The sequence below is a fragment of the Heterodontus francisci genome, chromosome 43 (genome assembly GCF_036365525.1).
Source record: "Heterodontus francisci isolate sHetFra1 chromosome 43, sHetFra1.hap1, whole genome shotgun sequence".
Taxonomy (NCBI): domain Eukaryota; kingdom Metazoa; phylum Chordata; class Chondrichthyes; order Heterodontiformes; family Heterodontidae; genus Heterodontus; species Heterodontus francisci.
Genome location: NC_090413.1, coordinates 19,529,915 through 19,552,355, shown reverse-complemented (window position 1 = coordinate 19,552,355; position 22,441 = coordinate 19,529,915). Strand labels below are relative to the sequence as shown.

Here is a 22,441-nt window from a genome sequence, read left to right as displayed (position 1 = left end):
ATATAAAAATGTCCCCATGCCCCAATTTTCTCATGCTGTTCCGGACAGGCCAACTCCTGCTGGGATGAATCAAATAACCATTCGTCATTGGTAAGCCTAGACTGCACAATGTTGGCACGATATTTGACTATGAAGAGTAGTGCAGCCAAGTTCAATCCACACCCAACACCCATATACTTATTTTAGAGCTCTGGTCACTGAACAACAACTGTGTGGATATTCTTTCCCCGACTCACAAGCCCAAAGTCAGCTGTAAAAACCCAGCCTTTTGTCTGTTGGAGATCAGATAACTTTGAGACTTATAAAATTAACCTTGGTGACCCTTCTGACAATGCCGGACGGTAAGTTTATGGAGCGGGTTTACATATATTTTAAATTAGCAGCAGTTAGTAATGCTCGCAACACACTCACCACAATAGGCTGTTTGAAGTATTCGTCTACTGCTGCACCCCGCAGGGCTGATAAATCCACGCCATGGAAGGATGGCTGATACCTGGCATTAAACATAGATATGCTGGTGAGTTGAGACAAAAACAGAACTGGATTCACAGATCAAAGCTATAATGAAATAAAATCTCCTAATCAGACTTCAGATTCAAACTGGAGCTAGTAACTTGACTCCATAAGCACAAAAATGACGAGTGCATGAATCAGCAAAGTTCACAAGCAACAAATCTCTGTTGTAGCCCTAATCCAAATGTTAACAGTACCAGAATTAATCATACAAATGCTTTGAGATTAATCCAACCACAAAATATAACATGCAGTATGGCTCAACACAGTGCATGGACTGGTCCACATTTGAGGCTTCACAGAAGAGATTTAGGCATCAAAAGTGTCAGAAAAGTCAAGGTACTTTGCGACAAGCAGGGAGAACCGTGCAGATTAGTGCAGCCAAGTGCCCCCATGAGCACTCAGGCAACTGTAAGTATCAGTTAAGAGTTCTCACTGTATCTTGCTTCTCAGAGTCATAGAGTTATACAGCATAGCAAAAGGCCCTTCGGCCCATCGTGTCTGTGCGGACATCTAGCACCTATCTATTCTAATCCCATTTTCCAGCACTTGGCCCGTAGCCTTGTATGCTATGGCATTTCAAGTGCTCATCTAAATACTTAAATGCTTTTGGGTTGCTCTCAAATGTTCTAACTCACTGTGCAATGGAATGAATTGGTTTGCTGCAATTCCAAAAACTGAGTTGAATGGAGACCAGTCACTTTCTTACAGGAATAGGAAAAGTACAAGAGCACTAGCTATTGTCAACATAGGACTTCAGTAGCACTGGGTGGCAGGAATCCTAGCTCTAGCGGAATGGCAGAGTCAAGCGTGTCCCTAGAGATCCAAACATACGTGCAGCAGCAAGTCTGCTGAGGACAGTGGATGGCCGAAAAAAAAAAGGGGAGATTGGAAAAAAAAAAAACAAGTTGTGCTTTAAATGGTCCCAGGCCATATTAGAAGGAAGTATAGTGAAACCTGTAAATTATGGGCACATGAGGGAGTATCCTTTCTTGCAGGTGTCCTTATTTTCAAAATCAGTGCATGCACTGTGAAAATTCTAAGACCAGAGAATTCTTTACCCAGCGTCCATAGCAGCAGTTACCCCTCTAGCCCTGGGATACAGCCATGCAAGTATTTGATCCCAGATAGTGCGCTCTCTCTGCTACTATGGATGTTGGGAAAAGAACTCAGCACGGCACAAATGTCAGTTCTTTCATAAAACCTGCTGCAGTCTCATGCTGTGTTTTAAGTTGTAAAAGGGCTCAGTGCATTGAAGGTTGTCTGTAGTTTGGAATTTACCAGGTGTCCATGGTTTCAGAGTGCATCTTGTATATTTTACCATACATGTTATATGGGTTCCTCATTAAGTGCCTGTTTTTAGCAGGTGCCCATTATACACGTTTCATTCGACTAATGAGTTGCAATAGAGACTAAGCAGGCTGTGCCTGCATGCAGCAAGACCTGGACAACATTCAGGCTTGTGCTGATAAGTGGCAAGTAACATTCATGTCACACAAATGCCAAATAATGACTATCTACAACAAGAGAGAATCTAATTATCTCCCCATGAAATTCAACAGTATTGCCACTGCTGAATCCCTCACCATCAACATTCTGGGGGTTACCACTGACTAGGAACTTAACGGGACCAGCCATAAAAATACTGTGGCTACAAAAGCAGGTCAAAGTCTGGGAATTCTGTGGTGAGTAACTCACTTCCTGACTCCCTAAGGCCTGTTAACAATCTACAAGGCACATGGGGTGGCACAGTGGTTAGCAGTGCAGTCTCGCAACTCCAGCGACCCGGGTTCGGTTCTGGGTACTGCCTGTGCGGAGTTTGCAAGTTCTCCCTGTGACTGCGTGGGTTTCCTCCAGGTGCTCCGGTTTCTGAAGACATGCTAAAGACTTGTGGGTTGATCAGTAAATTGGCCATTGTAAATTGTGTAGGTAGGTGGTGAGAATTGAGGGAAGGTGGGGATGTGAGAGGGAAAATGGGATTAATGTAGGATTAGTATAAAAAAATGGGTGGTTGATGGTCGGCGCAGACTCGTTGGGCCGAAGGGCCTGTTTCGGTGCTGTATCTCTCTAAGACTCTAAGTCAGGAGGGTGATGGAAGTCTCTCCACTTGCCTGGATGGGTACAGCTCCAACAACACTCAAGAAGCTCGACACCATCCAGGACAAAGTAGCCTGTTTGATTGGCACACCATCCACCACCTTAAACATTCACTCCTTCCGCTGGCGCACAGTGGCTACAGTGTGCACCATCTACAGGATGCATTGCAGCAACTTGCCAAGGCTCCTTTGACAGCACTTTCCAAACTGACAACATCTACCACCTAGAAGACACTGCATGGGAACACGACCAATGTTCATGGGTCACTAAAAGCTAGCTTGCAGGTGCAGCAAGCAATTAGGAAAGCAAATGGTATGTTTGCCTTCATTGCAAGGGATTTTGAGTACAGGAATAAAGAAGTATTGCTGCAATTGTGTAGAGCCTTGGTGAGACCGCACCTGGAGTACTGTGTACAGTTTTGATCTCCTCATCCAAGGAAGGATATATTTGCCATAGAGGGAGTGTAACAGAGGCGCACCAGACTAATCCCTGGGATGGAGCGATTGTCTTGTGAAGAGAGATGGAGGAAACTCGGCTTGTCTTCTCTAGAGTTTCAAAGGAGAGGTGATCTCATTGAAACGTACAAAATTCTTACAGGGCATGACAGGATTGATGTAGATAGGATGTTTCCCCTGACTGGCGAGTGTCAGAACCAAGGAACATAGTTTTAAATAGTCTACCCCCAATTCTGAGACGAGGAGGAATTTCTTCACTCTGTGGTGAATCTTTGGAATTCTCTACTCAAGAGGGCTGTGGAAGCTCAATCATTGAGCATGTTCAAGACAGGAATTGATAGATATTTGAATACGAATGACATCAAGGGATATGGGGATAAGGCAGGAAAGTCGCGTTGAGGTAGATGATCAGCCACGATCTAACTGAATAGCAGAGCAGGCTCAAGGGGCTGCATGGCCTACTCCTCCTCCTATAGTCCTACTTACAAGTTCCCCTCCAAGTCACACACCATCCTGACTTGGAAATATATTGGTGAAAATCTTGGAACTCCCTCTCTAACAGCACTGTGGGTGTACCTACACCAGTTGGACTGCAACGGTTCAAGAAGGTGGTTCATCACCACCTTCTCAAGGACAATTAGGGATGAGCAATAAATGCTGGCCTTGCCAGTGACACATCCCACGCACATAAAAAAACATGGTACAGGGTCAATTCTAGGAAAAAGTCACTATTGCAGAATAGTGCAGAGAAGTTAAAAAGGAAGCTTTTAAAAACCATGATACACCTAGATGGATGCCATCGAGGTTCAACAGAATTCTTAATACTGTGGGGCATTTAAGGGTGTGGTGGTATATCTTGAAACAGTCTGAAGCTGAGTAACAGGAAGAGTAAAATGCACAAATATTAGTGCTGGAAAAGCAGCTCCTAAATTATATAGCAGGATGAACAGATATTTTACCGTGTATAGAAACAACTTTGGGTATGAAACACTTTAAAGAATTTTACAAGCTACTTACTTTTAACACATTTTACTCAAAAAATAAAACATGTACCTTGTGCACAGCTTTCAGTGAATAATTACTCTGGAGGGGAACAGATCATTCAGTCTTAATAGTGCTCTGCCTCTCCACCACACCCGCCCCTCCCACCACAGCAGAATAGAATATCATACCAGAAGTTTGCTTTTGTAAACTGCTCCATGTAAAGCTGCTCATCTGTAAAGGGTGCAAGATGAACATCACCAAGAGTTGGAAACAAATTACCTGGAATGAAAGCAAATATTCATTAATCATTGCAACCTATAGGACTGTGATAAAACAAACCCAAGTAGGCCTGGCTGTTTCTAGGCTAGTACAATATATTAGTAATACGTGTATTTGTGCCTTGGATACTACAATCTCAATCATGCTAAATGGGCTGCAGAAAAACAGCCACATGCCATACACCCCTATGTTAAATTGGGCTTATAGCCTAATTTTTGTGCATCGCCTAGCAAAGGCAGAAAAGATCTAGGAGCTGATCACCTACCTATCCATTTAACCAGGCCTTAAGTGGTATGAAGGGGAGATACGACAAAAAAGTCAACTGACACCAGTGTGGAATGAATGAAGGCGTTCAAACTCCAGTTTTTCTTACTAAAATTGGTTTGGGCACCTTGAGGAAAATTTTGGTAAAACTTCACACTGAAGCCATTTAAAAAAACCAGGGGGAATCATCCCCAGCCCGCTGTCAATTTGGAAGGGCCCAGGATAGGGCTAGAAGCAGATGGAGCTCCCAATTGCAGAGCCTGCACAGCCTGAGAGAGAAAACTCCTCAAATTTTGAACATTTTAAAACTAGTCAAATTGGACAGTGGAGTGTTGCTGAATACCTGAACAGGAATGCTGAGTGACAAGGAGCTGGTTGAAACTGGCTTTCGGGCCTAATTTTGCTCACCCGGCAATCTGAGCCAGAGGAATGTCAAACAGAAGTGCTTAGCATGTCCTGGTATTTTTGGGATACGGGGAAGACAATGGGAAAGAGATTGGGTAGTTCAGCCTGTGTAACTCCCACCTCCTGCTGAATGACTAAACAGCAGGTCACCTGTTTCCAGATCTCCAACCATTGTTTTTCACTGTCGAAGTTCAAGTGGACTGAAGAATGGACAGGAGTTCTTCACTTTGGAACAAGTTATTAACTTAAAAAAAAATCAAACCAATGCATTTTAAGCAACCAACTAGGAGGGATAAAAATATTTACATATTGCTGAATCAAACAGCCAAGAACCAGCACAAGTGGGATCAGTCAAAGTTGAAAATGCTGATCTGAATTCTGGTCCCATTAAAGCTACTGGTCCAAATTCTAGTATCTGGATACTAATAACATCAAGGGATATAGGGATAGCGCAGGAACATGGCATTGAGGTAGATTTTAAAATATTCTCTAGCGCATAGATGAAACACACTCTGGGCTGAACTTTATCAGCCCTCCAGGGATGGGCAGGGTGGCGTGGAGGCTCATAAAACTATGGAAGGGGGGGGGGGGGCAGAGGGGGAGGGTGGACTGCTCGTCACCTTCCCAATGCCATTCAATTTAGTTAGGGGCAGGGAAAGTGGCCAACTAATGGCCACTTAAGGGCCTCATTCCACTGCCGCTGGCATTTTACCAGCGGCAGGAGCCCCCTTCCACCTTCTTGGGCAATCTGTGGTTCACAGAGAGTTCCGGGCAGCAAAAGCCACCCCTCTGCCAACACCCCGCCACTATCCTCAACAAACCAGCCCACTAAAGCTTGGCTCGGGTATAAAATTAAAACCCAACCTGACCACAGCCAACCTGAACCCAACCCGGGCCAGAGTCCTTTAATTTTTTTTCGCGCCCGACCTGACTGGACATGAATATCCTTCATCCGTTCCGGCAGCAGGCTATTCCTGCAGATTGAGTTGTGGGGAATCATGAGTAAGTCTGATCCACTGACTTCCCAGAAGCAGCGCTGTCCAGCCCGACCCGAGGCCGAATGCTGGACCTGGAATATAGACCCCACCCGAACCCGACACATGGAGTCGGCTTCGGGTCAGGTAGCCAGGCTTTACCGCCCTGCCCCCACCTGGGCCTGCCAGACTGGCCCCGGCAAGCCTGGCCCCACTTACCTTCACTCGGGGCCAACAGCACTGCTCCTGGTGCTGGGCCCACTGCACTAACAGTAGTGGCCACTGCTCCCAGTGGTGCTGCTGGGACTGCTGAGCTGCCGGCCTTCTGATTCAGTGGCAGCTCTTGGTGACGGGATCCCCATCTGGACCCCAGTGCCAGGCAGTTAATTACCTGTGTGAGGTACAATGCAGCCGGGAATTCCCACGCCTTTCTAGCCTGGCATCAGGATACCCGCCAGCTGCATAAAATCTAATCCTACATGTGCATCTAAAGTGCTACAAGCCAGGCCATCTGAAAAATAAACTGATCCAGTGATTTCCCCCCAACGACAGAAGCACCATTAAGTTCACCACTGACATCCAATGCTAGGTGCCTGAATTAGACCAGAGAGCAATATTGTCCTGGACCAAAATGGGCAGAAATATTAATCCCTCCTTTTGTCAAAACCAGCAAGCAGTATTAAGAAAGAGGACACACTACATCACTGCATTTTTCTCCTAAAATCAGATTCCCCAATCACAGTAGCAAGACCACACAAAGGACAAGACTTTAGACAGCTAGGTCAGCAGGTCTTCAAGTGACCTCAACCGAATTCTTCACACAACACTCCGAGATCCAGCTTTCTCTGACCCTGTGGCTCTCAGCAGATTTCATGCCTGAAGTTGTCGCCATGTATGATTGCGAGATATTACATTTATTTCAATTACACACATGGAGCTGCTTTATTAGGAGACAAGAACAAGCCTAGATTACTACCTACTCTCACTAAGCGAAAAGGGAGCATTTGTGCACTCGGGCCATGTAGAGTGTGACAGATTCAATTTCTAGGACCGTGCACAGGCAAGAGGTGGGAGAATCCATATCCCAATCAAAAGTTAGCATTCTACAGCAATGCTATTACAAAAATCAATCATTCTAAATAAAAAAAAAGTCTTCTTTGGCCTCCTCATCTCGAGAGACAATGGATAAGCGCCTGAAGGTGGTCAGTGGTTTGTGAAGCAGCGCCTGGAGTGGCTATAAAGGCCAATTCTAGAGTGACAGACTCTTCCACAGGTGCTGCAGAGAAATTTGTTTGTAGGGGCTGTTACACAGTTGGCTCTCCCCTTGCGCCTCTGTCTTTTTTCCTGCCAACTACTAAGTCTCTTCGACTCGTCACACTTTAGCCCCGTCTTTATGGCTGCCCGCCAGCTCTGGTGAACGCTGGCAACTGACTCCCACGACTTGTGATCAATGTCACAGGATTTCACGTCACGTTTGCAGACGTCTTTAAAGCGGAGACATGGACGGCCGGTGGGTCTGATACCAGTGGTGAGCTCGCTGTACAATGTGTCTTTGGGGATCCTGCCATCTTCCATGCGGCTCACATGGCCAAGCCATCTCAAGCGCCGCTGACTCAGTAGTGTGTATAAGCTGGGGATGTTGGCCGCCTCGAGGACTTCTGTGTTGGAGATACGGTCCTGCCACTTGATGCCAAGTATTCCATGGAGGCAGCGAAGATGGAATGAATTGAGACATCGCTCTTGGCTGACATACGTTGTCCAGGCCTCGCTGCCATAGAGCAAGGTACTGAGGACACAGGCCTGATACACTCGGACTTTTGTGTTCCGTGTCAGTGCGCCATTTTCCCACACATTCTTGGCCAGTCTGGACATAGCAGTGAAAGCCTTTCCCGTGCGCTTGTTGATTTCTGCATCTAGAGACAGGTTACTGGTGATAGTTGAGCCTAGGTAGGTGAACTCTTGAACCACTTCCAGAGCGTGGTCGCCAATATTGATGGATGGAGCATTTCTGACGTCCTGCCCCATGATGTTTGTTTTCTTGAGGCTGATGGTTAGGCTAAATTCATTGCTGGCAGCCGCAAACCTGTCGATGAGACTCTGCAGGCATTCTTCAGTGTGAGATGTTAAAGCAGCATCGTCAGCAAAGAGGAGTCCCCTGATGAGGACTTTCCATACTTTGGACTTCGCGCTAAGACGGGCAAGGTTGAACAACCTGCCCCCTGATCTTGTGTGGAGGAAAATTCCTTCTTCAGAGGACTTGAACGCATGTGAAAGCAGCAGGGAGAAGAAAATCCCAAAAAGTGTGGGTGCGAGAACACAGCCCTGTTTCACACCACTCAGGATAGGAAAGGGCTCTGATGAGGAGCCACCATGTTGAATTGTGCCTTTCATATTGTCATGGAATGAGGTGATGATACTTAGTAGCTTTGGTGGGCATCCAATCTTTTCTAGCAATCTGAAGAGACCACGTCTGCTGACGAGGTCAAAGGCTTTGGTGAGATCAATGAAAGCAATGTAGAGGGGCATCTGTTGTTCATGGCATTTTTCCTGTATCTGACGAAGGGAGAACAGCATGTCAACGGTCGATCTCTCTGCACGAAAGCCACACTGTGCCTCAGGGTAGACGCGCTCGGCCAGCTTCTGGAGCCTGTTTAGAGCGACTCGAGCACAGACTTTCCCCACTATGCTGAGCAGGGAGATTCCACGGTAGTTGTTGCAGTCACTGCGGTCACCTTTGTTTTTATAGAGAGTGATGATATTGGCATCGCGCATGTCCTGGGGTACTGCTCCCTCGTCCCAGCACAGGCATAGCAGTTCATGTAGTGCTGAGAGTATAGCAGGCTTGACACTCTTGATTATTTCAGGGGTAATGCTGTCCTTCCCAGGGGCTTTTCCGCTGGCTAGAGAATCAATGGCATCACTGAGTTCCGATTTGGTACATCCTTGAAATTAATCATTGGGAGATACAGCTGAGACGAGTCTGGTGGGATCAAAACAGCAACATGGCTTTGATATATTATTGTCTTTCATCTTTGAGCCTACACTTTAATCATGCTGTCCAACCAGACTAAAGACTGGACGATGCATTTAAAGAAATCATTAAAGGTGCATTTTACTGTTCTGTACATCTGGGGAAGGACAACAAAAGCTCACAGCTTCAATTACATAGTCTGTCAGCCAGTAAATGAGTTATCAACAGCACTTAGCAAAGCCTCTGAGTCACATTCACTCCATCATCCATCTGTCAGATACACAGGGACAGGGAGCCTCAAAAAAAAAAAAAAAAATTTCCCCCTGACACCCACTACTTAATAAGTACATCCAGGTGGCTGGCTCGCACTTCACGTTTGAACAACACTGAACTTTGGTTCAGGAAGGGTTCAGCAAATCAAAAGATTTTTTTTTAAAAAGACCAAGATTTGTACTTCAGCCTACTTGATGGCTCCTCTTGGAAGGTTCAAACGCTTTATACATGTGTATATACCCACACTCAATAATGAACATAGCAGTCCATTCAATGAGCTAAATACACTGAGTACTGAAATCTCATTAGAAATCAAATGTGAATGAAAGGGAGAGCATGTGGTGGGACAGGCTTCCGATTTATCACTAAAGGAGTTCAGTCACCGACTTGATGATTCCACAAAACCATAAATCTCCAGCAATCTCTAACAGGTTTAGAGCACAAAATACTAGATAAAACTGGTTCTAGTAATACTGGTTTGAGTCACTTTGCTATGTTCCATTAGAACATTAACATAATAAGCTAATCCACAATTTCATTAAAAAGTTATATATACACCTACCCTATTCTACGAGAGAGAAAGATAGTTATAAAACTAGATTTCAACAGCACTTTTCTATTTGATTGGGGCTGTAAACAGTGTACATCAGAATTTTATACCATTCAAATGTTACTTAATAAAGGCTTTAACCATTTTTCAGTTATAAACCTGATCTACATCTTACAGAGCCAGATAATAAGATATTCTTGATCATCAAGGTAATGATAGACCAAGATGGAATCACTAACCAATACTGCTGGAAGCCCCACAGGAGATCCCTTTACAAAGACATTAGCTTTTACTTCCTCTACAGTCAATTATATGAATGGACATACACCCATCAGTCCCAAAAGCAATTTCAATTTCCTTCCATCTGAACTACAGAACAGATCTTTAAGCGCTGGTCTCTTCCTCTGTGCCAGCCTTTGGCACATGCTAATTTTAAAAACCATCAGCATTCCTGTCCCCTTTCATACACAATTTCCAATGGACAAACAGAGCACGATTGATAAAAGGCTGAACTGGACAGGGGGTTGGGGATGGGAAATATAGATAAATCACAGCAATTTAAAATCTTACAAATATCATTGAACGTCTAGTATACGATTCCACAAAGCTAGCTTCTCCTGTCTAACAACTGTTAGATTGAGGGTTCAGGAGGGAAGTTCTGATAATCAGTAATCAATGAAATACTAAAAACTACCGCCCCTCCCAAACCTGCTGCAAAATTAGATACTGCTGTGAATCCCAGATTATGGTAGATGACTGGAGGCAGAATGAAATGCATAGATTTGCTACTTACTCATTAAGTCCATTAGACACAGGAGTACGATAAGGTAATACCATCTGTCCAGAACTGTGCTGTTCTAAACTGGAGTTATACTGAATTTATTGTGACGCGGCTGTCTGGAAATGGTACTTTTGTGCCAATGCCCAAAAAGCCCAAAGTGCAGAGTAACAGCACCACCACACAACATTTATGGGTCCTGATTCTCTCTCCCCTCAGGCAATATTTTTCTGTATCATCAGTGGTCTGCCTAAGGCAGGTTCTGGCTTCATTCTCTCTTCTCCAAAGTTTTTGCTTCTCTCTTCAATTCTCCACATGATCTCTCATTCTTCAAATTATGTAGAAGCATCTTTCCTTCCTTCCCTCCCTCCCTCTGTCTTTTGCCCTTTCATCCTCCTGAGTTTATCATGCACCATCGCAAACTTTTAATCAGTCTTTTGTTCAGTTGTCCAGTTCACATCATCTTCCTTCTATTAAATGCAACTTTTCCCATTGTAATCCCAGTTCTCACCATCTTCAATCGTTATACTCCGGAGATATTTAAATTGTCTCATCTAATCCAACTGTTTATCATTTTTTAAAATGCTCACTCTTTCACCTGCGTTCATAGAAACCTTCGTAACTGGTCTTGCCTACAATCATCTTCGTACCATGATCCATTACTGCAGTATTCAGACTATCTACCAACTGTAGTCCATTTATGGAACATGCTATCAAAGCTTAGTCATTAGTTCTGATGAATGGTCAGAGACTTGAAACATTAACTCGGTTTCTCTCTCCACAGATGCTGCCAAACCTGTTGAGTATTTCCAGCATTTTCTGTTTATATTTCAGATTTCCAGTGTCAGCAGTATTTCACTTTTGTCATTCAACAATCTAACTCCTTTCCCATCCTCATTAAATGTTTCTTCCTGTACTCCATTGCTTCTGCACACATTGATCAACACACAGATGAGGAGCAGATGTCTCACTCCCCTTGCAATCAAACCTTATTCTGACTCCCCAAGTGCTGCCCCAACACTTTCAGTTAGTCCCATATACAAAACCTCCATCATCAGGCGCCTCTCTCTCTCACCATGCCACACCAATATTTTTTAGCACCCCCATTGGTTTGATCCAATTCACTCTATCCAAGGCTTTTTCAAAATCTACAAAGCCGATGTACACCTCCTGATCAGGTTCTATACTCTCCATACAGAACTCATTATCCCTATTGCCTCTCCTGCTCAGTATTCTCTGCATAACCTAAATTGATCTTTGCCAAGATATAGTTCCAATTTCTGTTCTTAACCACCTTTTAAGCATAACCTGAGGCATGGGAAACAAACCGATGGTACGAAACTTGTCACATTTGCTAGCATTTAGCTTTTCCCCTCTAGAGGCATTGCGACTTTCATGAAATCATTTGACCACTTCCCTTTAAAGCAGAGAGCTTTACATAACTCGCCAAGTTGGGTTGTTGCTTCCTTCCCTAGGTTTTTCATTAATTCTGCGAGAATCTCCAACATCTGTGGCTTTTCTATTCTGAAGCTCACTTATTGAAACTCTCACTGTACACTCAAGGACATCAGGGCCCATACAATCAACTTCCACCTCCTCTTCCTTCCCTATTTGAAGGCCAACTCACTCTTCCTCTTTGACATACAGTTCAACATACTATGGTCTTTTTCTTGCTTCAACTGAGTCAATCGTTGCCCATCTGTATTTTTGATTGCTTTATCTCTGTTTAAATCATCCACTCCTGCATACAAACATAAGCAACCCTTAATATGTTCTAATAAGAAATGCTCCAGACCACATTTTTACACACAGGCACCAGATGCAGAACATAAACCCGCACAATAAAAGTACACAGCTGAACAAAATCCAAAATACAAACAAACAAACTCAGGATGACAAGTCATAAAACTGCACCTATGTTAGGGGAAATTCTTTTAGATTTACTGACAGTTAAGAGAAGAGGAAAGTCCAATTGTATTTTTGTTAAACTAAACTGCAGCTTCGTTCAGCAATAAAACTTGGCTGTATTTGCAAATAGTCAAATGCACTGACAGCTACCATCTATATTAAACAGCATTTCTATGGTCATTAATAGGGCTAGAGGACATCACAGCAGTATGGAGTCCAGACTTCCTGTTCTCTCACTGGCTTCAGTCCTGAGCTAATTGTTTATCATATCCCTCACAGCAGACAGGCCTTTTATATTTCTTCAAACTCCCATCCACCCTATATTATTTTCAACATGAATGCAGGAAGAGCAGAATTATTTTGTTACAAGTCTCTCCTGGTATATTTCTTTAAGCATCAATCAGAATATACTTCAGTGAAAACCAGCCTTGAATAAGGGACTTGTACCGTTTGTGGGTCAGAGACGAGGAACAATTACACACACAGATTTTAGCCAATAAATGATTAACTGTCACACTTGAATAATTGAAACTTCTTTCTCAACTGATCCCACACTCTCACAAAACAATTCATCTACCAACAATGATACCCATCATAGAATCACAGAATGGTTACAGCACAGAAGAGACCATTTGGCCTATTGTGCCTGTGTCAGCTCTCTGCAAAAGCACTCAGCTAGTCCCACTCCCCTGCTCTTCCTCCCACAGCCTTGCAAATTTTCTGTCTTCAAGTGCTTATCCAATTCCCTTTTGAAAGCCACAATTGAAACTGCCTCTACCACACTCTCACATAGTGCATTCCAGATCCCAACCACTCGCTGCATAAAAAAAGTGTTTCCTCATATTGCCATTGGTTCTTTTGCCTATCAACTTATATCAGTTGTTCTGGTTCTTGAATCTTCCACTAATGGGAACAGTTTCTCTCTATCTACTCTGTCTGGACCCTTCACGATTTTGAACACCACTATCAAATCTCTTCTCAGAAGAGAAGAGACACAGTTTCTCCAATCTATGCATGCAACTGAAGTTCCTCTCCCTGGAACCAGTCTCCCAAATCTTTTCTGCACTCTCTCTAAAGCCTTCACATCCTTCCTAACGTGTGTTGCCCAGAATTGGATACAACACTCCAGTTGTCAAATCAGTGCTTTATAAACAAAAGAACAGTACGGCACAGGAACAGGCCATTGGGCCCTCCAAGCCTGCGCCGATCTGGATGCCTGCCTAAACTAAAACCTTCTGCACTTCTGGGGTCCGTATCCCTCTATTCCCATCCTATTCATGTATTTGTCAAGATGCCTCTTAAACGTCTCTATGGTACCTGCTTCCACCACCTCCCCCGGCAGCAAGTGCATTATGTTTTGCTACATTCCTACAAACCATAACACAATGTGTAATTTTTGCGACTGTTTTGTCCAAAGCATTGTGATAACTGTCTATGACCATCTCTATCACCACTTGCTGCTCACCAAAGTTTGAGCCAATTTCGGATGATCTTTGATCTCAGAAAAGAGAAGTTTAATGCACAATTTGAGGCAAACTTTCAATTTGATCAGATGTAAACTTTCCAAGCTCTTTTGAAACGTGTTTACAGAAGCCACTCAGCAGTGGCAACAAGGGTGCAGTTTAATTGAGAATGATTCACCCCACAGATTTCCAAGGAGGACAGGCATCAGCTGGAGTGTCAATTTAAAATGGAGTTGCAAACACATGGCAGCAACAGCATTCCACCGAGGTACAGCAAGGGAGGAAGCACTCCAGGCATTCATGTGAAAAACTAAAATATGAAAACAGACAGAATAAAAACCATGTGCAGCTATCCACGCAAGACCAAATTTATGAACCTAGGTTTAAAATAATCTGACTACAGAACAGTCCTTGCCTTTTTAACAGATATACACATCAGCATATTCAGTGACCGGAAGCCCTGATAACACATGTACATACATGTGCACAAGTCCTATGTTGCAAAAGTCAGCTCCATGAACTTATTTTTGAAGCTGGGGTGCGAGCGCCCTACTAAAAAAGGCACAAACTCTAGTCTTCTGGATCTCTGTAGCGGCTGTGCCAGGATTCCAATGAATTGTACATTCAGATAGACATTAAAAAAAATGAGACAGGAATGGATAAATTGGAGCGAGAGCGAGAGCACGAGAGAGAGAGAGAGCGAGAGTAAAAGAAAGTGGGCACATTGCAATGCTCTTATGAACTTTCACCGTTTTCAGTTACCACAGTAACTGGAGTAACAGGGAAAAATATGTCGCAAGTACTCGTCCTGCAGACCAACTGCAGCTATGTTGACTAGTTCATGAAAGCCAGCACCAGTCTAAAAAAAATAAATAAATCAGACCCTGGGAGCTGCTCCGTAACTTTAACACACCAGCAGGTCTGGTAAAATACATCCTTTCCACAGCTTCCACATTTTTACAACATGAACAAATGAGATTTTTTTTTTAAAAATTTCTCCCCAAGGAGATAGATTCAGCTGCATGCAGCTGGAATCAGACTAAAGATGCCAAACCAACCAAGAGATTCCTTGTCATTTACTTAACATAGGTAAAGCCAGTCTTCAGAATGATCCCTTAGAATGATACAGTACAGGAGGATGCTATTCAAATCACTGAAAGTGTGATCCAATTAGTCGCACTCCCCCTGCCCTTTCTCCACAGCCCTGCAAATGTTTCTCCTTCACCAGAACTATGGTCAAGAATTGTTTCCCTGTTGCTCACAGTCTTCCTGACAGTTGGCTGGTTTCTTTCTCTTCTCTTTCCAACAGCCCATAATCAAGGATAAATGTCCATGTCTCCCCAAGCATTAAAACAAGCACCAACACACCATCCTGTACACTTATCCGGGGAAGATTTACACCACCTCTACAAAGGGAAGGAAGTGGTGCCAGTGGTGTGGAGGAGAAGCTGCAAATTTGAGTCAAACATGCCCTCATGGAAAAACTCTGATTTGACCAAACACATCCTAAGTCAATAGTCCACTGATAACGGGAGAAGCAACAGTGAATCAAAACACATGCACAAAAGATTTTTAATATATTATTCCATTTAGTGTGCAACTCCAGCGAGAATTTGCTTAAACAGAGGCCTCATGCACTCAATACATCAGAGTCTTTGAAAGAGAGGGAGGCAAAATTATGCCTCCGACTTATAAATAAACCCAAGTACAACTCTACCACTCCATTTACTAACCTACTTTCCCATTCTCTACATCCAGAATTAATCTTACCATTTGGTTTCAACCATTTCTTGGCATGTAGGTAACTCTCCAGCATTCGTTCATTGAACAGCATGTAGCCCATGGGTTCGGAGATAATGATATCAACCTGTTCTGGGATATTAACCTCCTCCACCTTCCCAGGGATGATGAAGATGCGATCCGATAGGTTGTTGCTCTTCACCAGAAGCTGCCAAATAGAATAGCCACCATTTTCATTAGCGTCAGGCAACATCTGAATATCTGGTCATTGCTGTGATGTGTATTATGTTAGTATGTACTCTATTTTATTACCAAATTACAAATACAGGGGACAAAGCAGAATTTTCTTACTAAATTTTTCAACTCTCACCACACCAAACAATTTTGCAGAAATGGACGGAGAAACACCAGAACTACCTGGTATATTGCATCCTATGTTGCAGTGACAGGTTTGGCATCACTTAACAAGCTCACCCAGGTGAGGCTTTTCTACCAACACGACTGTAAAGATCTAGGCTATACCACATGATTCTACCACATCTACAGCGATACCCCAGAAGTAGTTGTATATTGTGGCTACTGTCTTGAAGTGCAGGCCAGCCAAGACTGACTCTTCATCTCATTTATACGCTAGCCTTACTTACTCAAACATTTGCATCAGTTTAAATCCAGGGTGCAATTAAGAATACAAGAAACAGAAGAAGTAGGCCATATGGGCCCTTGAACTTGCTCCGCCATTAAGAAAGATCATGGCCGATCTTCTACATCGGCTCCACTTTCCCGCCCTATCCCCATATCTCTCAATTCCCTTAGTGCCCAAAAATCTATCGATCTCAGTCTTGAATATACTCAATAACTTAGCATCACAGCTCTCTGAGGTAGAGAATTCCAAAGATTCAGAACTCAGAGCGAAGAAATTTCTCCTTGTCTCAGTCCTAAATGGCAACCCCTTATCCTGAGACTATGCTGCCTAGTTCTAACTCACCAGCCAGGGGAAACAGCCTCAGCATCTACCCTGTTAAGCCCTCTTAAGAATTTTATATTCTTCAATTAGATCAACGCTCATTCTTCTAAACTGCAGAGAATACTCAATCTCTCCTCATAGGACAACCCTCTCATCTTAGGGGTCAGTCTAGTGAACCTTTGTTGCACCCCATCTAAGGCAAGTATATCCTTGCTTGGGTAAGCAGACCAAAACCGTCTCACCAAAGCTCGACATAACTGCAGCAAGACTTACTTACTCTTATACTACGATCTCCTTGCAATAAAGACCAGAATACCATTTGCCCTCCTAACTGCTTGCAGTACCTGCATGTTAACTTTGTGATTTGGGTACAAGGACACCCAAATTCCAACATTTCCAACACTTTAAAAAAAATTCTATTTTTCCATTCTTTCTACCAAATTGGATAATTTCACATTTCCTACATTATATCCCATCTGTCACCTTCTTGTCCACTTAACCAATCTATATTCCTTTGCAGCCCCTTTACCTTCTCCTCACAGCTTACTTTCCCACCTGTATCATCAGCATAACTGAATACATTACACTCGGCCCCCTCATTTTATTCACTGATATAGATTGTAAATAGCTGAGGCCCAAACACTGACCCTTGTAGCACTCCACTTATTACATCTTGCCATCCTGAAAATGACTACTCTCTGCTTCTGTCAATTAACAATCTTCAACCCCCAATCCCATAATCCCTAGTCTTGTGTCGGCAATCTCCTTTGGGATGCCTTATCACATGACTCTTGAAAATCCAAATATACTACATCCACTGGGTCCCCCTGAATAACCCTACTAGTTACATCCTCAGAAAACTAAGAGGTTTGTTAAACACTATTTCCTTTTCATAAAATCATGTCAACTCTGCCTAATCATAGTGATTTTTCAAGTGTCTTGTTACCACACTGTAAATTCTAGTATTTTCCCTACTACTGTCAGGTTAACTGGCCTATAGTTCCCGGTGTCTTCTTTATCGAACAGTGGGGTTACGTTTGCTACCTTCCAATTCAGGGGACTGTTCTAGAATCTAGGGAATATTGGGTGATCAAACCAATGCATCCCTCATCTCTGCAGCCCTCTTAAAACTCTAGGATGTAGGCCATCAGGTTAAGGGGATTTGATGGTTTATTAGTACCATTAAGTTTGCCAGTACTTTTTCCTTTACTAATATTAATTTCTTTAAGTTCCTCACTCCCATTAGACCGTCGGTTCCCTATGTCATTGGTATCTTCTACTGTGAGGACGGGCAGGGGATGCTTGTTTAACGTCTCTGCCATTTCTTTAACCTCGCCGCCCCCCCACCCCCCCATTATAATTTTTTTGGTCTCGGTCTCCGAGAGAGCCAAGTTTACTTCAGTTAATCTCTTCTACTTGTAAGAGCACTTACAATCTGTTTTTATATTTCTTGCCGGTTTATTCTCATTATTTTCTTGGTCATACTTGGTCATGATTTTTAAAAGCCTCCCAATTCTCAGGATTACTATGCTATTTAGCAACATTGCAAGCCTCTTTTAATCCAATACTATCCATAACTTCTCAAGTTAGCCACAATTACGCCACTTTTCTAACAGAAGTTTTATCCCTCAAGGGAATATATACTTGCTGAGAATTATGTTTTTCCCCCCAAGGTTTGCCTTTGCTTATCCTAGCCCCGAGAGGCACAAAAGTTGCATATTTACATCTTTCCATTAGTTAAGAATGGTAGTGCTGAAGTCGTGTGGCAGGATCCAAGACGGATGCAATGACAGCAAGTCAACCAAAAAAAAAAATCGTGTAAGGGAAACAGCTTTGTAGCCCATTTGGAGACGCTCTTTGTTTTATTTTAAGTCTACAAATATATATTGTAAAAGGACGGTACAAACCTGGGTTCGAAAGCAACTGACCAAACAAAAATGTATTTGACAAGCCCATCATACACTTGCTTCCCAGAGACTCGACGTGACCTCAGAATTCCATCCATTTCATTCCACTGTATATAATAGCTAACAGCGTGGTATTAAGTTTACTCACCTCCCAAAATAAACTCTCCTTCGACTCACCCCACCCATACTTCATTTTTTGAGGTTGTATTGAACAGCTTGCAAAAGCTCAAACATCCAGATGAAACCCCAGAATATGCTCAAAGTGGCTGATGCCCAGCCATAGAGAATGGAGTCAATGGGAATCAGTGGGCAAACTCTCTGCTGGTTGGAGTCGTACCTAGCGCAAAGGAAGATGGTTGAGGTTGTTGGAGGTCAATCATCTCAGCTCCAGGAAATCACTGCAGGAGTTCCTCAGGGTAGTGTTCTAGACCCAACCATCTTCAGCTGCTTCATCAGTAACCTTCCTTCAATCATAAGGTCAGAAGTGGGGCTGTTCACTGATGATTGCACAATGTTCAGCACCATTCGTGACTCCTCAGATACTGAAGCAGTCTGTGTAGAAACGCAGCAAGACCTGGACAACATCCAGGCTTGGGCTGATAAGTGGCAAGTAACACACAATTGCCAGGCAATGAAGTTATCAAACAACAGAGAATCTAACCATCTCCCCATGACATTCAATGACATTACAATCGCTGAATCCCCCACTAACAACATCCTGGGGGCTACCATTTTGGGAGGTGAGTAAACTTAATACCACGCTGTTAGATATTATATTCAGAAACTGAACTGGATTAGCCATATAAAGGTTATGGCTACAAGAGCAGGTCAGAGGCTAGGAATCCTGTGGCGAGTAACTCACCTCCTGACCCTCCCCAAAGCCTATCCACCATCTTTAAGGCACAGGTCAGGAATGTGATGGAATACTCTCCACTTGCCTGGATGGGTGCTGCTCCAACAACACTCAAGAAGCTAGACACCATCCAGGACAAAGCAGCCTGCTTGATTGGCACCCCATCCACAAACATTCACTCCCTCCACCACTGGCGCACAATGGCAGCACAAGATGCACTGCAGCAATGCACCAAGGCGCCTGAGACAGCACCTTCCAAACCAGTGATCTTTACCTAGAAGGACAAGGGCAGCAGATGTATGGGAACACCACCACTTGCAAGTTCCCCTCCAAGCCACACACTATCCTGACTTGGAGCTATATCGCCCTTCCTTCACTGTTGCTGGGTCAAAATCCTGAAACTATCTTCCTAATAGCACTGTGGGTGTACCTATCCCACATGGACGGCAGCGGTTCAAGACGGCGGCTCACCACCACCTTCTCAAGGGCAATTAGGGATGGGCAATAAGTGCTGTCCTAGCCAGTGACGTCCACATCCCATGAATGAATTTTTAAAAAAACCTTTCTACAGAGAATCTCTCTTAGCCTGGTATCAGCATTAATTAAATCCGTACTAATGGAATTTACTGGAGGAAAATCTTTAAACCAAACAATTAGAGAGAGAATTTATTGATCCAATACAATAAATTATAAACTCTGCGATGACAACCATTCAAGAGGGTTGGCCTTCAATGGGCCAAATTGTCCTGTTCCCACTCTAGTCTTTTCTTACACTCAAAGCAAACAGTTCACAGCTAGGTATTAAGATACAATTATTATTAAATGCAGGGCATTTAAAATACAACAGTAGTAATTTTCAGGGGTCGCATGGAATTTTTGCTCTGAATGCATTTGGCTACAAGACTTCAGCACAAAGCTTACAGCTGGCTGCACAGAGCTATGTCAGAAATCTGTGGCAGTCTGTGTAGAAATGTTGTCTCAGATCGGAGTGGGAGGGTATAAAACAGAGAGTGAGGAGGTGGAGGAGGAAGAGTAAAGTTATCAGTAGTTGTCCGTATACAGGTCAGCTCTCCCTACAGCAGACGTCAATACCAAAGCCAGCCAAATGTAACTTCATCTCTCAATACTTTCATAATTTTAGATTAATTGTCTGGAAAAGTGAATGCAGGTTAGAGGAGCAGTGTCTATGATCTCTTTTAAAGAGGAAAAAAACCATTTTTGATTATTCGTGGACCATAAAAAAAAAAATCACTGATGAGCGTAGTTTCTTGGAAGGAGTTGAGAAAGGGTTTACAAAACATTTCCCCACACATCTAAAGAATTATTCCACACATACTGTATTCCAATTCAGTACACTAACCTGTGACAGGTTAACAAAGTGACCATTAGAGACCACAACGGAATAGTGTGTTTGACCCAGTATTTGAATAAAACAGACATTTTGTTGAAGCTTTTCGTCTTGCGCCTATCGGGACAATTCGGAAGAATACCAATGTAAGGGAAGCAACAAATTTATACTATATAAGAGAGAGTGCTGATTGGTTGGCAAGTGGACTCTGATTGGTAGAGTCATTGCCATGGAGAATGCACCAGTTTATGATGACTGACAGTTAACTGTCAAGCTTATTTGAAATTTAAACAAGGCAGCTTTGACTCTGGTCAAGGCATTGCCCTGAGGAATGAACCAACAAATGGCCGTCACTTATTTTATTTAGCTGAAACAGACACAATGTGTGCACATGTCCTCTCTGCCTGCAAAGAACACAGCCCTGTGTATTAATATATGTAGCTTCCAGTACGTGCAAATGCGCTACACTGCGAGCCAGACTGACAATCTTAAATTGGTCGTCAGCGTAATTCTTAGCACAATAAGGATTATTTAACAAATGTTGTCTAATCACAGAATCACATCTAATATTGGACACTGTGTTTTGAGAAAACAGGCTGGTTGGGAACAGTCTGTACTTTGCCCGTTGCGAACAGCGGGACATGCTGTTTGATACAATCCGCCAATCTTTGGGACATACAGCTTATATACCTAGCATCACACTGGCATTGAAATTCATATATATTACATTACTCATTTGTGAGATAGGCAGAACGTCCTTTTGGCTTGACGGCAACATCCTGTTAGTGACGAACACCATAGGTGTTGCTACTGCATAGTAGTAGCGTGAAACAACTAACATCGCCTGTTAAATTTCTTTGGGGATACATAATCTGAGGTAGCCTGGGCACTTTTCAGGGCCGAAAATGACAGCTTTAGGCCCGTTCAGAAGTTTGCGCGATAAACAGCAAGAGACAACATATCTCTTCTGCTGTTTGCAATGGGCAAGGTACAGACTGTACCCAACCAGCCCATGCTTACAAAACTCAAAACAGTGTCCAACATTAGATGTGATTCCGCGATTGGACAACATTTGCTAAATAATCCTCAGTGTGATAAGAAATACGCTGACAACCAATTTAAGATTGTCAGCCGGGCTTGCAGTGTAGCGCATTTATTTGCACGTACTGGAAGCTATGTATATTAATACACAGGGCCCTGTTCTTTGCAGACAAGAACATGTAACACACATTACCCCTGTTTCAGCTAAACAAAATAAGTGAGCCGTTCGTTGGTTCATTCCTCAGGGCAATGCCTTGATCAGAGTCAAGCTGCCGGTTTTAAAGTTCAAACAAAGTTTGGCAGTTAACTGTCAGTCAGCATAAACTGGTTTTTCCCCATGGCAACGCCTCTACCTGAGTCTACTTGCCAACCTATCAGCACTCTCTTTTCATATCACAGAAATTTGTTGCTTCCCTTACATTGGTATTCTTGCCAATTGTCCAGATGAGTGGAAGCTTCGACAAAATGTCTGTTTTCAGCAATACTCTAGTTCTGTACTACCAAACGACTATTTGAATAAAACCTGGCTCTCTTGCCAGGGGAGGTTCTGCCTCCCACATTCATTGTTATTCAACTCCTAAGTTACCCAGCAGCTAGTTTCCAAATGTTAGTGCAGGCTCGAAATGGCAGCCACCCTCAGTGCATTAGAATAGGTGACTCAGCCCAGTTAAACA

At 43.3% G+C, this 22,441-nt stretch overlaps 1 protein-coding gene across 2 annotated transcripts in view; it reads right to left on the bottom strand.

The window, feature by feature from the left end:
* carm1 (coactivator-associated arginine methyltransferase 1) overlaps positions 1 to 22,441 on the bottom strand; it is an 83,356-nt gene that overhangs the window by 35,408 nt on the left and 25,507 nt on the right. For both annotated transcript variants that reach the window (XM_068021078.1, XM_068021079.1), the window contains exons 6-8: positions 15,685 to 15,862; positions 4,238 to 4,328; positions 412 to 493 (exon numbers count right to left, since the gene is read on the bottom strand). In XM_068021078.1, coding sequence (XP_067877179.1) covers positions 412 to 493; positions 4,238 to 4,328; positions 15,685 to 15,862 — 351 coding nt within the window. The remainder of the gene's footprint in view (positions 1 to 411; positions 494 to 4,237; positions 4,329 to 15,684; positions 15,863 to 22,441) is intronic.